This window comes from Maylandia zebra, linkage group LG18, assembly GCF_041146795.1.
Source record: "Maylandia zebra isolate NMK-2024a linkage group LG18, Mzebra_GT3a, whole genome shotgun sequence".
Classification (NCBI taxonomy): Eukaryota; Metazoa; Chordata; class Actinopteri; order Cichliformes; family Cichlidae; genus Maylandia; species Maylandia zebra.
In genome coordinates, this window is record NC_135184.1 from 20,682,651 (window position 1) to 20,700,805 (window position 18,155).

Sequence of the window (18,155 nt, forward strand, 5' to 3'; positions counted from 1 at the left end):
TCCATTTGTTGCTGTGTGCTGTTTGTGTCTCTCTTTCATTCATTTCCTGTTATTTACACAATAACTTGTTGGTTTGTGCTTTCTCTCTTTGATGTTAGTTCAATTCACTTCAATTCATTTTTATTTATATAGCGCCAAATCACTACAACAGTCGCCTCAAGGCTCTTTATGTTGTACAGTATATCCTATAATAATAGATACAGAGAAAAACCTAAGAATCAGCGCAGATAAATTCTGTAATTAAAGCTAGTTTTTGTAATTTGATGCTTTCATCCAGGATCAAGTCCGCTTTAACTTTAAAATTTTTGAACGTCTCTTTCATGCTTTTATCACAACACGTGTGGACTACTGTAACACTCTCTATTTCGGCCTTTACTGAAGCTTTCCTTGCTTGCTGCTTCACACTCGGCTGCGAACCGTTCCAGTGCGAGCTGGAGGCCCTCACCCAATGAAGCCAACAGAACCACATCATCCGCAAAAAGCAGAGATGAGATTCTGAGGCCACCGAAGTAAAAGCCCTCCGCCACTTGGCTGCGCCTAGAAATCCTGTCCATAAAAATTATGAACAGAATTGTTTACTATGCGTTTCTAAAATATTTAATGGATCAGCTCCACCATAAATATCTGAGCTGCTGACTCCATATGTTCCCTTAAGGTTGCTGAGGTCCATAGACCAACTGAAAACCAGGGGCAATCGATTTTCAGTTATTGCCCCCAAACTGTGAAATGACCATGTTACAATTCCCTAATCATTTCCTGGTTTTAGGTGACAGAAGGAGACATGTGGCCTGGTCAAAACACAGAGAGCTGCACTCTAAAAGATCTTTAAATATAGTAAACATACCTTGTGTGCCACAGACTGCTCCCAAACACAAGGGGGCAAATAATACCTCTAAAACACTTACGTTGGCTTTATTAAACGTTAGATCTTTAGCTGGGAAAACATTTTTAATTAATGATTTCATCACTGAGCACAGCCTTTTTCATGTTTTTAACTGAAACTTGGTTGGACCAAAGTAACAGTGGAGCTGTTCTCATCGAGACGACCCCTCCTAACTACAGTTTTATCAGTGAGGTCAGGGCGAGCAGGAGAGGAGGAGGGGTTGCTGTCTTATTTAATGAATCATTTCAATGGAAGCAGCTATCTCCTGGAAGTTTTCAGTCTTTTGAATATGTGGCTTTACAGCTGAAGGCCCCATCCAAGGTTGTGTTTCTTAATGTTTACAGGCCTCCCAAATACTGCACAGACTTTTTTAATGACCTCAGTGAACTGCTGTCTGTGATCTGTGTTGATTTTGACTGTGTAATTATTGTTGGGGATTTTAACATCCATGTGTACAACCCTCAGGACAAAGGGACTAAAGACCTGAGTAACATTCTGGGCAACTTTGGGCTGACTCAGCATGTAACAGAGGCCACACATAATAGAGGACACACTCTTGACCTACTGATCTCCAAGGGCCTGAGCATTTCAAAGGTTACTGTGTCTGATGTGGGCGTGTCTGATCATTACTGTTTTCTTTGAAGGCAAAATTTCAGCACACAACAAATATGTCAACAGCAGTGATCACAAAACGGTGTATAACTGAAAACAGTAGTGAGATCTTTAACCAGGTCTTCCCATTAACACCTGACCTGTCCAGAGGTTCAGTCAATGAGCTCGTCAATAGCTTCAATGCTAAAATATTAAATGTAATGGACACTATTGCTCCCATTAAGGTGAAGGTTATCTCTGGAAGGAAAAAGTCTCCATGGAGAAACTCCACACTGGTGAAAAATGAAAAAAGAGAGTGTAGGAAAGCTGAGCGCAGATGGAGAAAAACAAACCTCCAGGTTCATTATGACATCTATAAAGAGAAACTTCACAATTATAATTTACAACTGAGGAATGCAAGGAAGTCCTACTTCTCTGACAAATATCTTTTCTCTAGTTCTTTAGCAGTAGCCTCATGTTGAAATTCCACAATAATCTGACCACCAGTTGGTAGCTTAATCTGCCTACTGACAGGACCGAAAGCTTCTAAGAACTCAATTATTTCTTTATCAATGTCTGTGTTAGTTAAACCACTGACCAAGACAGCATTTTGAACTTTAACATTCTCTGTTTTCACAACTTCCATGGTTAGGACACGTAAAAGTACCAGTAGAAAAAAATACAAGTCACTGTGAAGCTCCAGGCACTCTTAATCGTTTTATTAAATTTTGGGTGGACTAACAACTCTGCAAACCCTCCTGGCTGGCTCGCCACTTTCTGTAGCCAAGTACAGGATAGGGTAGGGGAAATTAAAGTAAGATGGAGAGAATGGGCCAATAGCTAGATTCGCAGGAGGGATAAAGGGAGTTGCGTGGAGAAGAATGACTGGAGCCACAGGTAAAGTTGCTATGAATTGTATTAAACTATTTAGCAACAATTTAACAGCATTTTATGAACAGGAATGAAAACATAAAATAAAATACAGTGACAGCAATAATAATAACAGTCAGAATCCTATCTGAGCTCAGATATGTCAGTCTTGCCGGCTTAATAGTCAGTGTTCAGTCAAGTCAAATCCAACAGGTCAAAAGTTTGTGATTGGTGCGATTTCGTCCTACCGCACTGTTGCAATTGTTCGTGAGAGAAGAGCAACCTGCCCTTCTGGGCCAACTCAGAATGGCTGTGGTTCGGTTCGGTTCAAAGGGAAAGGCTCGCCATCTTCCTCGTCAGGAAGAGATCCAGGTCTCACGATCCCATAAAAAAACCTAGCCTGTAAACAACAGGACTATTACTAATTCAGTTCACACTCTAATGATATACATGGCCATATGTAAATAATGTAAGTGCTATAACAAAACAAGCACAAAACATTAATTCTAATTTCTAACTATAGTCTATACAGTGCATCTTAATCATGAATGCAATCTTTAAATCACAATCAGCTTATTCTATCGTCAAGGTGCACATTTCTATCAGAAATCAGAAATAAACCATAAACTATGGTAGATTATTTTTTTACAGTATTGCCCTTTAACTGAATTACAGGAGCATTGCTTTACACTGCATAGCAATGAAGCAATATATTATTTACACTCAATGTACAGAATAAAATTACCAAAAGAATATACAAAAACCCACAGGCTGTAGTTTTACAGTATGTGGTAACGTATCAGCACAGTAAGAATACACACGGACATCTATCCAGTGCCGCTCGAGCATCAAATGTAACAAAATAAAGTAGATTCATGACCTTTAAGATCAACATTAACTTATTCCATCATCTAATTTTAGTGCATTTAATATTCAACAAGTAATACTAGAACATCATCAGCACACAAGCTGAGTGCTCAAAATGGCTGAACTCAGTGAGAAACCCCGTGTGTTCTCCCACAGTGAAAACGTGGTCAGCTACAGCTATGAGCATTAGGCTAGTTAGCTTTTCAATTAGCCTGATTCGCCCAGTCCCAGTTTAACTCACCAGCACACTTCTAATGTTCAACTCTCAGAGAGGATCTTGTTCAACTCTCAGAGAGGATCTTGTTCAACTCTCAGAGAGGATCTTGTCCACTTCATCCGCTCCCGCGCAGATCTACAACATTGAAATCGGGCCATTATATTCCCTGTTAACTTCTTGTTAGCTTTTTAGCTTCAAGGTTAGCTTAACAGCTTCTGACTCACCGCGATGGTTTCAAGGTCCGAAATGTTCACAATAAATCAGGTCCGTTTCTCCAAGGTCCATGCAGATCTCCGGTATGGATATTTGCTCAATTTATCAAGTTAATAGTTATTTTCCAGCGAAAAGCTTGGCGGTGAAAATCAGTGATGGTCTCGTGCACCTCCGTCTCTCTCTGTGTCTGAGCACGTGACGGTACAGAGCAGGGGAAGGCGGGGCTTGTTCCTTCCTAACCAGTAGGGGTGTTAAATATACTCTTTGGGTTTTATTCTTATATTTATAGTATTTATCTTTTATTATTGATTTATTTTTGATCAACTCAGTGATTAACAGAGTAATGATAAATCCCAATTAACAATAACATGTTGTAGTGCATTACTGAGTCGTGTAAACTCACTGGGTTACATAACCACCAAAACTAATCAAACAAACTCTGCATGTCAATATTGTTCTGTGTACATTTGCTATTCAAACTATGCTTGTCTGAGCTTACAGAGGGAATAACAAATGGCCAATGAAGGTGCTGTGGTTGTTGACATTATCATAAATCCAGGTGTCCGGACGGAGCATGTACACCTGGTCTCCTGCAGCCAGCTGCAGAGTCATGCCATTGGTGGCTGTCTCATAGCGATTTCCAGCAATATGGTTGTACACTGTCACCATCTGCTCTCCATTCTTCATCAGACGCAGCCCCATCGGTCTAGTTGTTATATTAGTGTTATGACCCAGGTCATTGTTGCCGTGTGGTGCTGTTACTTGCCACACCATGCTGTTACTTGCCACAGCATGCGGGGGCATTGTTTGTACTCTGTGATGTCTGTTTCCAGGTGGAGGCTAACCATTGGTGGAAGAGGGAATGAGGCCAGCTACAAATTGGGACCTGACTGGGCCGGCAGCCCCTCCTACTACTTCCTGTTTCCAGTGAGCTGCGCGTTTGGGGCCCTTCGTGGCGTGTGACAGAGCTGGGCTGCAGTAAAAACAGTTTAGAGAGTCATATCTGGACATGGTAGCTGTAGGGGTGGGAAGCCGTTTCTTTTACAACCTTTTTCTCCTGTTTCGGGTAGGGAGACAGGTTAGAGGTTTGTATTTTCTTTTGGGGTTGATTCACTATTGGTAAGTTAGTTCTGATTCATTTCCAGTGTGTTTTGTTTGTTGTTTTGGCCATGCCCACCCTGACGCTCGCTACCTGTCAAGTTAATAAAACGACTAGTCATTGTAAAGCTGTGGCCGTGTGATTTACTTCTTTTTATAATTTTTCTTGTGTTGCAGTCCAGCCCCCCCCCCCCCCCCCCCCAGCCCCCCCCCAGGCCGTTGTGTAACATTAGCACCAAAGAAACTGAAGTAATAAACTCCTCTGACAGGAGCAGTGAAAATACCTGGAGATGATGGACACAGTTACAGCTTATATAACATCAAGAATCACAATAGCAGTTGAGAAATGCAGCACTTATCTAACAAATAAACCCATAAATGTAAGAATACGTATAATTATTGTAAGTTTACCTGTTGCAGGGTTGTAAGAACCTGAGTTAAAGAAGACATATTTGTAAGTCAGTGTGATCTCTGCATTCATTGGTCCAGTATTTCCAACATTGCCGATAGATGCTCCAAATGCCACACGGCTGCCTGGAGATGCATGAAAATATGGGATTATTTCTTTGGTTTGACAACAACAAAACCTGAACCTGTATCAGTACACTGATAAAGATCTTTACATGTCAGAATAAAAACCTCCAGCTGTGTTATGTTCTTACCTTGGATTGATGATTTCAGATCTGCCAGCTGTTCCTCAGCATTATTCAGCTTGGTTTCTAGTTGTCGTAATATTAGGAAAAGTTGTTCATTTGTCCCAGCACAGGGAGGGTGTCCGCCTGATCTCGACATGTATGAGCATTTCTCACATTCTTATAGCTTCAGCCCACCTCCACCTAGTCATAAGACCTAAGCATCCACATTCTTTCTCTCTCTCAATGAGTTATGACCTGCCTAAGTTATGCAGTATGTTCTGTTCTTTTCTAATCAGACAAATAAGGCCATGGAAACAATATTTCTTATAACTCAGCAGTGTAATGCATCATAAAACAATTTCATACATTCACAATAAATCAGCAGTCTAATGTAATACAAATCAGTCTAATAAATCTAATAGTTATCACCTTTTTCTAAGTCAGGAGAATAATGCAAACTAAAACTACATAATGATTTCACAATCTTTAATTAGGGATATACCGTGGCATAAGATAATATAATAATCTCACAATGTGCTTGGGAAAATAGACGATTTTATTGCATAAAACTGTGCTGAGTGGATTTTGTGAATACCTGCTCTGACAGCTGATTGTACCATTTGGTCTCTACATACAACCCGATGAGTTCAAATCAAACACATAGTGAATAGTGTCAGACTTCAGCTTCTCGGTCTTGTGACCCACAAGTTCACCTAACTCACCTGACTAACAGGTAGAAATTTTCATTTCAGTGGAGCTAGCAAACAATAAGGAAGTTAATGAGGGTTGAATACCATAACTGTCTGTTTATCGAAAACCCGCTGTTTGAGTAGCATTTCTACTGCATACCTTAGCTCTTCTTAAAAACAAAACAAAAGATAAATGTCATAAGAAGGTCACATCTAACCTTCACTAATGCTGTTTATGCGACACAGGGAAACAAAAGTCTTCAAATGAACTTTTTCCTTTATAGATAATCATCCAACTGGTCTATACTGGTCTGTATTCAGCTAAGAAAGGTGGATCAAATAAGGGCTTTTTAAGTATTGGCTTAATTGCTGCAACATTGAAAGCCTGTGGTGCATAATCTGTGAATACCAATAATACGGTCAAATTTCAAATTGAAGCATTAACTCATGATAAGACTGTCATGGTCCGGGTGAATGGCGGCATTTTACTATAATGTGTGAAACATGTTTCACATGTATCCCTCATGAATGATATCAAGTCATCTTGAGTCACAAACAACATTCCTGTAAGAAGGTAGTTAGTTTTTTGCCAGTGACTTTTATATATCCTTTATTTATCGAGTTTAAAAAAAATATCATTGACATTACAAATGTCTTTTTTAAGAGTAATCTGGCCAAGGCAACAGCAGAAATTGCAACAAATATAACAATAGTTCTGTAAACATATTTTAATTTGACAAAAAGGACCGCATTGGTTATAATGTAAGTACAATATCACAAAGTTATAAAGATACTTTAAAAAGAGGGAATTTTATATATTTTATATATAACCCATCTGTAGACCTAGTTCACCAAAGTCTATTTACCAACATATGTAAAGACATTACTCATAAAAAACACATGGAAGCATTCGAAATCATTTTTTGGCAGGTGATCACTTTTTGGCACAACGGCTTCCACCTGCAAAGACTGTAAGACACTCAAAGTAATGCACCTCTTCCTGCCTGACCAATCACAGGCACACCCTCTTTGTGTCCTAGTGTCTCTGACCTTCACTGCCTGAGTCACGACCCTCTCCCTGAGACTACCTTTTCCCTTCTGCTGTGTAGTTCACAGCCCCGTCTGACATTTTAGTTCATAGTTTTGTGTTTGATATCGTAGTTCATGGTTGACACTTTAACTCCCAGTCACATTTACTTCATTGTTCATAGTTCATGTTTTTATTATTGATGTTTGGAACACTTCAGGTCTCACTTTGCACTCTGTTAATTAAGAGTCACATTTTTGTTAATAATGTTTTTGTCTTCTTGTTCTAACCTCGCCTCTGTGCTGTCTGCATTTGGGTCCACTTACCTAATTCATGCAGTAATCACTAGTTAATGCAATGTTTTTTTGACAGCCTGGCTACAGTGGTGAAAAGAAACCTGATGTGGCTCCTATTTTAATCTACCAGTGATGAACAGTAAGAAGTGCTAGCTTTACACAGGGAATTTTATACAGTGATAAACAATTTTTCCAGGACAAACAAAGGTCTTGTAGATTAGTGTTATGGGATTTCTACTTTGTAATCAGCACCATGGGAGTCAAGCATTTCTGATTTGTTGCTTTCTTTGTGAAAGGAGCCCCAGTATAAAGAGTTGTGGAGGAAGAGTTTAGGTAGCACGTCTAAACAACTACTGTAGTTTTAAAGCCAAAACTAGCTGTTTATTAAGACCTTTGATAAAACTTTAAAGGTCAATAAACATAATTTATGGATTGATTTCTTTGCATTGGGTGTGTTGTTACTGACATCTGCTGAGAATTTCATGTCAAAAGCACCTTTAGAAATACTTTGGTGATGCGTTCAATATTTTTTTTATCCTCTGTATAATTTTAAACCAGTTAACTAATATTTTTTTAATCAATCTTTAAACTGATTTTAGCAATCATAAAAAAATATCTACATTTGGGATCCAAGAAAAATATTATTTTAATACAAAAAATCACCAAGAAACTTTGGCCACCTTGACCTCTGGTTGTGTCATATTGAACACTGGGCAGATGGACTCAAAGGTTTGACATTTCTACAGAGCTGAATGGTATTTTATTTAACCAATAGAAATTTTACACACATTGTCTCCATTGTTTACCAGCCATCGATCTGGGTACAAAATGCTGAAGGATGGCATATTTTCTTAAATGCATGTTGAGAGCAGTGGCACACAGGAGCTATAATGCGGGATGAATCCTTACCTTCAGCATTTAAGAGAGGCGGCACGCATAAAAACACTTAAATAACTAATTTTATGTCTCTTAGGTTTTGTCAGGGGTGGGCAGGTAGGACACAGATGTAGGTCTCTCAGACAAGAATGAACCTTTGTCGTATTTTCTGTAGTTCTTTGTGCAGGTTTCCATTTGTTGTTGTGCACTGTTTGTGTCTCGCGTTTATGCATTTCCTGTTATTTACTCAGTAACTTTTTTGCTATTGGTTTTTGCTTTCTCTCTTTGATGTTCTCTTTGATCCCCCTAAATCACCACAGTGCTCAAGTTTACCTACTCCTTCATAATGTTTGTGGCTAACATATTGTGGCGAGCTTAGACAAGGAGGAGACAGAGGTTTCGTTCGGTCTTGCTTCCCCGCCGTCCTAGCCAGGAAGCACAGCCGTTTATTTATATCTGACAGAAGAACGCTGCCGCTAGCCAACTGCTCAGCGTGGCACCAGCACAACAACAACAACAAAAAAAAGGCGCTTTCTCACCGGAAACACACAGTCGCAGAGAGAGTGTCACCTGTAACCATGGCAATAGAACAACAAAACATAACTGTCAAAACAAAACCCCGAACAGCCCTGACCCGCTACATAGCCCCCACCTAAGGGGTCAGTCGTCCCCGACAACCCCATTACCCAACAAAGTCCTGCAAATGTCCAGGTGTCTTCTTCTGGCGCACCGGCCGATCTCGGCCGGCGGGGGAACAGTCACTCGGATCAGAGCATGAGGTGCCACCAGCATCCCCTGCCCCGACGTCTGCTGGAGTGAGCGGTCGGTACGGTGAGAGTCTGTCCTGGTGCAACACCACCATGCGCCCGGGCCCGGCATGCGGATACGGTACACCACTTCTGTTAACCGCTCCACGACCTCCGCCGGCCCTTGCCAGTGACTGCAGAGTTTGGGGGACACTCCTCTCTTGCGAACCGGGCAGTACACCCAAACCTTGTCGCCAGGCATGAAAACCCCCCCTTGGCACTTGGTGTCGTAGGGCCTGGCGGGTGTAGTCATGAACCACCTGCAGCCGCTCCCTCAGCCTCCTGTAGTAATCCATCTCTGGCCCACCATCAATCTCCGGCTCGGGGGGGGACCCGAACACCAGATCCACAGGCGTCCGGAGCTCCCATCCAAACATCAGAGCGGCAGGTGTGCACTGGCTGGACTCCTGAACCGCAATCCGATACGACCAAAGGACCAGGGGCAGATGTCGGTCCCAATACCGCTGGTGGTGGCTGGTGAGAATGGCGAGCTGGGTGGCCAGCGTGCGGTTAAAGCGCTCAACCAAGCCGTCGCTTTGCGGGTGGAGTGGTGTGGTTCTCGTCTTCTCCACCAACACATACTGGTTCCCTGACTCTGTAACGGGGAAAGGCCCTTGGATGTCCACTCCCACTCACTCCATTGGGGCCCCCACCAGGTACTGCTGAAGGGGGGTAGTGGAGCGTGGAGTTGGGCCCTTCTGTGCCGTGCAGGTGTCACAGCAGTGCACATGAAGTTCCACATCCCGTCGACAGCCAGGCCAGTAGAACCGTCCTCTGAGACGGCGGAGAGTTTTGGCATTCCCATAGTGGCCGGCCCCCACCGAGCTGTGGACAAACTCGAGCACCTGCGACCGCAGCGACAGATGCACCAACAGCTGCAGGAGATCTCGTACCTGACCGGGGGCCCGCCATATCAAGGTACAGGAGGCCGTCGTGGGTCTCCAGGTTGTTGTACTGGGAGTAGTAGGCCTTCACCTCCTGTCCCGACACCCCCGTCCAGTCTGGGCGTTGCGCCGCCTCCAGCCAGGCCCCCACCTGAGCCAACGTCACGTCGGCCTCCTGCTCCCGCTTCAGCTGCTGCATGGTCAATGGGAGCCATCCCCCTCCGCTGGCCGCGGCCTGAGCAGTAGCCACCCCAAGCGCCTCCTGGGCCGCTCCTCCTGTCGCAGACAGTAGCGGCACTCGACAGCCATGCAGGGCCGTCTAGAGAGGGCATCAGCGTTGCCATGCTGTCGACCTGCCCGATGCTGGATCTCAAAGTCGTAGCCCTGAAGGACCTCCAACCAGCGGGCCACCTGACCTTCTGGATGTTTGAAGTTCAGGAGCCAAGTCAGAGATGCATAGTCAGTGCGCAGGAGAAACCGGCAGCCGTGCAGGTATGGCCGGAAGTGCCGCACCGCCAGCACTACGGCCAGCAGCTCCCGCTGAGTTACGCAGTAGTTCCTCTCGGCTCGCCCCAGGGCACGGCTGAAGTATGCCACCACCTGTTCTCCGGCCTCGTCCTGCTGGGAAAGGACCGCCCCGACTCCTACATTGCTAGCGTCAGTGTCCACAATGAAAGGTTGCCGGGCGTCGGGGTAGACCAGGAATGGAGCTCTGGTGACGGCCTCCTTCAGCTGCGCAAAAGCTGCAGCGCAGGCATCACCCCAGCCAAACGGCTGGCCCTTGTCAGTCAGGCGGTGGAGGGGGCTGTTTATCATCGCGAACCCCTTGATGAACCGATGGTAGTACGAGGCTAGGCCCAGGAAGCTCTGCAGTTCTTTGACGTTCGAGGGAGTCGGCCAGTCCCGGACCGCAGCCACCTTTGAGGGGTCGGTGGCGATACCTTGAGCGCTGATCACATGGCCAAAGAACGTGGTCTCTCCCACCAACAGCCGGCATTTCGCAGGGTTGAGCCGCAGCCCAGCTCGTCGGATGGTACTCAAGACCTCACTCAGGTGAGACAGTGCACTGTCGAAGTCGCCACCGTGCACCAACTGGTCATCCAGGTACACAATGCAGCGGCTACAAGGGATGTCTACGAGCACCCTCTCCATCAGCCTCTCAAACGTCGCTGGCGCATTGCAAAGCCCAAATGGCATGACCCTGAACTGCCACAGCCCCTGTCCAATGGTGAATGCAGTCTTAGGCCTTGCTTCGGGGGCTAGCTCCACCTGCCAGTAACCGCTGCGTAGCTCGAGGGAGCTGAACCAGCTGGAGCCGGTAACGTAATCTAGGGCCTCGTCGATCAGTGGAAGCGGGTACGAGTCCTTCTTGGTGACTGCATTGAGACGGCAAAAGTCCACGCAGAACCTCGGGCTGCCATCCTTCTTTCCCACCAGAACCACGGGTGCCGCCCATGGGCTGTTGGATGGCTCGATCAGCCATCTCACGGATCTTTTCTTCCGCCACCTGCCGTTTTGAGAGGGGCAGCCGGTTTGGGCGCAGACGGATGGGTTGAGCAGAGCCGGTGTCGATGGTGTGCTGGACCAGCCCCGTCTGCCTGCAGTCTTTGTCACTGGCAGCAAAGATGTCCACATTCTCGTCCAGGAGGCACCTCAACCGCTGGTGCTGGTCAACGTTGAGACCTACACTGCTGTGCTGCCACAGGTCATCAACAGCCTCGATTGTCTCGGTCGAGGGAGATTTGTTGGGCTGAGAGGCTGAGGCTGAGGTGAGTAGAGATGACACAGAGCCACCGGCACCCGAAATCTGCTGAGTGGCAGCTGCCTAATGCCTGTCTCGTCTGGCTCTGGTCCCCTCCACTCCCTGCTTTTGACCACACTGGAGGGCAAGCGTCTCTGTGCCAAGAGTGATAGCCAACTTTGCAGGCCCCCCAGCGGGTCAGCAGATCCAGGCCGATGATGCACCGGTTTTGAATGTCAGCAAGCCAGATATCGTGCACCAGCTCCAGATCCTTCACTCGGATCCGCAACAGTTTCTTCCCCCGCATAACAGTTCTCTCCCCCGTCACTGTCATCAGCTGGGTGTCTGTGGGCAACCAACCCTTCACCAGTGGCCTGGACGTTCCAGGGAGCACGCCAGGTTGTATTAGGGAAATGGTAGACCCCGTGTCCACCAGGGCCGGGCATGGCTGGTCCTCAACACAGCAGCTCAGGTAGAGTCCCTTGAGGTGCCCAACTTGGCCCACCACCGTGCATCGTCCTTGGAAGGGGGCAGGAAGCTGGAGCGGTGGTCCCCTCGCTACACCGCTCCCACCCCATTTCCCTGAGGCTGCATAGTTCCGGCCTTCGGGGCAGGTGCTGGGCAGTCACGTGCTACGTGGCCAGGCTCATCGCACCGGTAGCAGCGGTTGGTCGGTTGACGGGGACGCCTCCGGGGCACTGAAGACTGCAGCTGGCATATCTCCGCGACCTCCCCGTCGCAGTCTGCGGCTCTGATTTGGGGGTAGTTCGGGGGGGGGGGGGGGGCACCTGCTGGTTAGGTCGCGAGGTGAGCACCAGCTCGGCCCTTTCAGCCTCAAGGAGCACCTCACGGTGGGTTTGAGGCATGGCCAGGTGGACGTGTTGGCGTAGTCGCTCTGGAAAAAGTCCTCGCAGAAAAGCATGCAGGCTAAGCTCCTCAAGGGCTGCTGCTGGGAACTCCGGGTAGCCACGACGAGCATACAGCAACACGTCCGCTGCAAAGGTGCCCAGGCTCTCCCCCAGCCAACGGCTCCGGTTGGTCAACTGCTCTCTGCTCTGATCAGTGGAGTGCCGCTGCCCGAATCGCCTCTCGAGTGCCGCGGTGAGGGCCTGGAGCTCATGCTGCTCTGCCGGGGCTAGGTCAAGGAGTATCTGCAGTGCATCTCCCTCCAACGCTAGCGCTAGGTGTGTAGCAGCCTCCTCTTCGCTCCAGCCACTATGCCTGGCGGCTAGCCGGACTTGTGAGAGGTAGGCCTCTAGCGGGGTTAGCCCGCCGGTGTGTGGGTCGACAGAGGCAGCCCATGAAGCATTGTCCTAGCGTCTGTCGCGACAGGCCGCCGCCGCAGTGCGCTTGCACCATCGGGACCCGTCGGGGGAGTTACATGGCCGCTCGCTTCCTCTCTCTTCAATCGCCAGCTTCCCAAGCAGTGAATGTTCTCCTCGACAGCTTGCTCCAGCCTCTGAATGTCTCTCTCCATTACGGTGAGGGTGAGCTATCCCACTTCTGACACCAATGTGGCGAGCTCAGACAAGGAGGAGACAGAGGTTTCGTTCGGTCTTGCTTCCCCACCGTCCTAGCCAGGGAGCACAGCCGTTTATTTATATCTTACAGAAGAACACTGCCGCTAGCCAACTGCTCAGCGTGGCACCAGCACAACAACAACAAAAAAAAGGCGCTCTCTCACCGCAAACACACAGTCGCAGAGAGAGCATCACCTGTAACCATGGCAACAGAACAACAAAACATAACTGTCAAAACAAAACCCAGAACAACCCTGACCCGCTACAATATTATAATGTGACCCACGATTAAGTGCATAGTTCCCCAGTAATTAAATGGAATTTAAATGTATTTTAATTGAAATAACAATCTAACTATAATTATAAAATTTAAAAGCATGCTCAATAATCAAGGTAAGGAGAGTTTATTCTCTTCATCTGGACGTAGCATTTTCGGTGTATCTTGGTGTATCTGTGGGGATGGTGTTCTGCTCATGTTGGTAATCCAAACACTTGACACTTCTGGTTTTGTGTAATGGCTTCAGTAAACAAAAAATAAAATTATCTAAATAAAAGTATTTTTTTAAAAATAAAATGTTAGCACAATAGCACCAGCAAACTATTGATTTTTTATTTATTTATTTTTTTACTAAAAATATACCCCATTTGTTCAGTTCACATTTTATACAAATTTTCTTCAAACTACAAAGTATTTATACAGATAAGGATCAACTCTATAGCCATCCATCCTTTTTGATCACTTTCCACCAGAAAAGAGGTTTGATGTTTTCCATGTTTTTGTTTCATTACCAAAAACTTTCAGAGCAGTTGTTTTTTATGTTTTTTATGCTACATGCTAACATGCAAAACCACAATGCAGTTATTTAATACTTGTATATAAAAAAAATGTTTTGTATTTTGTTTTTTCAAGTGTATATCATTCTACTTATTGATATAATTAATAAAGATTAATAGTACACATGACTTAATTTTGGATTATTAATTGTCATCAATTAGTTAATTAATTATTAACAAATAGCAATAATTGTTGTGTTTAATTTTCTTCATATTCTTAATTTTATTTATAGCTGTTATAACAGAATAATTTAGAAAAACGTGTCCAGATGTAGCTAGAACTTTAGTGAACTTAACTCAGCCCAAGTCTAGATGGGTTTGCACATAATAATAAAAATAAAAATACACCGACATAAATCAGAAAACCTCTTTTATTGATTATAACTGAGAAATCACTTTTAGACATCAAACATACACACACATATATATATATTTATGTTTACCTTAAAATGAGTCAGAGGAGCCTAACTCACTAAAAAAAAGAAAAGTGGAATTGCTGCACATATTCAGACTTTATTGTTCCATTGAGACAAACTTTAAAATACTGGTTTTAATTCTGACACCACCACCAAGTTCTAAATCTGTAGATTGTTACTGTAACCCTGCCACCTCTGTCACCACCAAAAATAATCAACCAAAACCTGCATGTCAATATTGTTCTGTTTACTCATTTGCTATTCAAATCATGCTTGTCTGAGCTTACAGAGGGAATAACAAATGGCCAATGAAGGTGCTGTGGTTGTTGTCATTATCATAGATCCAGGTGTCCGGACGGAGCCTCATGTACACCTGGTCTCCTGCAGCCAGCTGCAGAGTCATGCCATTGGTGGCTGTCTCATAGCGATTTCCAGCTGCATGGTTGTACACTGTCACCATCTGCTCTCCATTCTTCATCAGACGCAGCCCCATCGGTCTAGTTGATATATTATGACCAGAGAAGCTGAAGTAATAAACTCCTCTGACCGGAGCAGTAAAAATACCTGGAGATGATGGACACAGTTACAGCTTATAAAGCAGAGCAGAAGATCAGTGGTAGTGAAATGCAGTACTTATCTAATAAATAAACTCACATGTGTATAAATACACATAATTATGGTAAGTTTACCTGTTGCAGGGTTGTAAGAACCTGAGTTAAAGTAGACATTTTTGTAAGTCAGTGTGATCTCTGCACTCATTGGTCCAGTATTTCCAACATTGCCGATAGATGCTCCAAATGCCACACGGTTGCCTGGAGTTGCATGGAAATATGGGATTATTTGTTTGGTTTGACAACAACAAAACCTGAACCTGTATCATTACACTGATAAAAATCTATACATGTCAGAATAAAAACCTCCAGCTGTGTTATGTTCTTACCTTGGATTGATGATTTCAGATCTGCCAGCTGTTTCTCAGCATTATTCAGCTTGGATTCTAGTTGTCGTAATATTAGGAAAAGTTGTTCATTTGTCCCAGCACAGAGTTGAGGTGTCTCAACAAGGGAGCCTTCATTTTCAGATGCTTGGCCATCCACCTGAGGGAAGGCAGCTGCACACAGAAAGAAGAGGCATAAGGTTAAGACTGCAGTCTTCATCTTTTCAGAATTTCTCTTCATCTGTGTTAGTTCCCCCCACAAGGCTCTAGATATATACTGTATCACAAAGACGGAAGTGTCCCTATTTTTTTCCTATCCAATAAACAAGCACAAAGAAAACTCAGAGATAATAATTATCTGCAATGTGATTGAGACAAGATAACACTTCACGAAAAACCTGTTTTAAGCCCCATGAATGATCCTTCTCTTTATAAGCGGTGTAACATGAGTGGTTAACTGAAATAACAGCAGAAATAGCAAAAGCAACTGTCTGTCAGTACGCAGTGAGTAATGTTGGACTTCTCGCTGGAAATCAGCAGCAGTAGTAGTCGACATTATAAATAGCAATTTCAGCTACATTCTAAGGTGAACTTGAACTCAACATTTAAACTGAGAATTTTTATACTGGAGAATACAAAGTAAAAGTTGTGAAAGCATGCAAATGCAATACAATAGTCTAACAAGCAAACCTACTGTTAGAATTAAGGCACCCAGCTGTCCTGCTCTTCTTTAGGGCATGTGCAGGACCATCTTGTGCCAGTACAGAATGTGATGTCACTAGCTTGGTCAGTTGGTTACTACTTATAAACCCAATTAATTAATTTAAGTTAGCTAACTAATGACAGAACTGAGCGTTTAACAATGAAACTAAAAAATAGGAGGTTTTATGTTAAAAACCAACTACATACTGCCCACTTTCATTCAGTTTGTTAAGTAGAAAGTGGCCGTTTTTTTCTTGCTGGTATGCTGATGGATACTGGGATTCCCTTTTGTGCTTTGGTGACAAGTATATGTTTGTGGTGTGATGCATGTGTAGAAACATGTTAATTGTCTGGATGTGCTTGGGAAAACAGACGATTTTATTGCATAAAACTGTGCTGAGCGGATTTTGTGAATACCTGCTCTGACAGCTGATTGTACCATTTGGTCTCTACATACAACCCGATGAGTTCAAATCAAACACATAGTGAATAGTGTCAGACTTCAGCTTCTCGGTCTTGTGACCCACAAGTTCACCTAACTCACCTGACTAACAGGTAGAAATTTTCATTTCAGTGGAGCTAGCAAACAATAAGGAAGTTAATGAGGGTTGAATACCATAACTGTCTGTTTATCGAAAACCCGCTGTTTGAGTAGCATTTCTACCGCATACCTTAGCTCTTCTTAAAAACAAAACAAAAGATAAATGTCATAAGAAGGTCACATCTAACCTTCACTAATGCTGTTTATGCGACACAGGGAAACAAAAGTCTTCAAATGAACTTTTTCCTTTATAGATAATCATCCAACTGGTCTATACTGGTCTGTATTCAGCTAAGAAAGGTGGATCAAATAAGGGCTTTTTAAGTAATGGCTTAATTGCTGCAACATTGAAAGCCTGTGGTGCATAATCTGTGAATACAAATAATACGGTCAAATTTCAAATTGAAGCATTAACTCATGATAAGACTGTCATAGTCCGGGTGAATGGCGGCATTTTACTATAATGTGTGAAACATGTTTCACATGTATCCCTCATGAATGATATCAAGTCATCTTGAGTCACAAACAACATTCCTGTAAGAAGGTAGTTAGTTTTTTGCCAGTGACTTTTATATATCCTTTATTTATCGAGTTTAAAAAAAAATATCATTGACATTACAAATGTCTTTTTTAAGAGTAATCTGGCCAAGGCAACAGCAGAAATTGCAACAAATATAACAATAGTTCTGTAAACATATTTTAATTTGACAAAAAGGACCGCATTGGTTATAATGTAAGTACAATATCACAAAGTTATAAAGATACTTTAAAAAGAGGGAATTTTATATATAACCCATCTGTAGACCTAGTTCACCAAAGTCTATTTACCAACATATGTAAAGACATTACTCATAAAAAACACACGGAAGCATTGGAAATCATTTTTTGGCAGGTGATCACTTTTTGGCACAACAGCTTCCACCTGCAAAGACTGTAAGACACTCAAAGTAATGCACCTCTTCCTGCCTGACCAATCACAGGCACACCCTCTTTGTGTCCTAGTGTCTCTGACCTTCACTGCCTGAGTCACGACCCTCTCCCTGAGACTACCTTTTCCCTTCTGCTGTGTAGTTCACAGCCCCGTCTGACATTTTAGTTCATAGTTTTGTGTTTGATATCGTAGTTCATGGTTGACACTTTAACTCCCAGTCACGTTTACTTCATTGTTCATAGTTCATGTTTTTATTATTGATGTTTGGAACACTTCAGGTCTCACTTTGCACTCTGTTAATTAAGAGTCACATTTTTGTTAATAATGTTTTTGTCTTCTTGTTCTAACCTCGCCTCTGTGCTGTCTGCATTTGGGTCCACTTACCTAATTCATGCAGTAATCACTAGTTAATGCAATGGTTTTTTTTGACAGCCTGGCTACAGTGGTGAAAAGAAACCTGATGTGGCTCCTATTTTAATCTACCAGTGATGAACAGTAAGCTTTACACAGGGAATTTTATACAGTGATAAACAATTTTTCCAGGACAAACAAAGGTCTTGTAGATTAGTGTTATGGGATTT

The 18,155-nt window shown here is 43.8% G+C and overlaps 2 protein-coding genes across 2 annotated transcripts; both read right to left on the minus strand.

The window, feature by feature from the left end:
• Positions 1-2,372: 2,372 nt before the first annotated feature.
• LOC112430669 (uncharacterized) lies at positions 2,373-5,531 on the minus strand. Its single transcript, XM_076877017.1, has 4 exons — positions 5,402-5,531; positions 5,151-5,273; positions 4,559-4,614; positions 2,373-4,481 (listed from the first exon to the last, which is right to left on the minus strand). Exons 1-4 carry the CDS (start codon positions 5,529-5,531, stop codon positions 4,137-4,139), a joined length of 654 nt encoding a protein of 217 aa, XP_076733132.1. The 3' UTR covers positions 2,373-4,136.
• An 8,869-nt stretch (positions 5,532-14,400) lies between these two features.
• LOC143413647 (complement C1q-like protein 2) lies at positions 14,401-15,619 on the minus strand. The gene is made up of 3 exons (XM_076876953.1): positions 15,404-15,619; positions 15,153-15,275; positions 14,401-15,027 (listed from the first exon to the last, which is right to left on the minus strand). The coding sequence occupies exons 2-3, from the start codon at positions 15,220-15,222 to the stop codon at positions 14,747-14,749; spliced, it is 351 nt and encodes a 116-aa protein (XP_076733068.1). The 5' UTR covers positions 15,223-15,275; positions 15,404-15,619; the 3' UTR covers positions 14,401-14,746.
• Between the last annotated feature and the right edge of the window lie 2,536 nt (positions 15,620-18,155).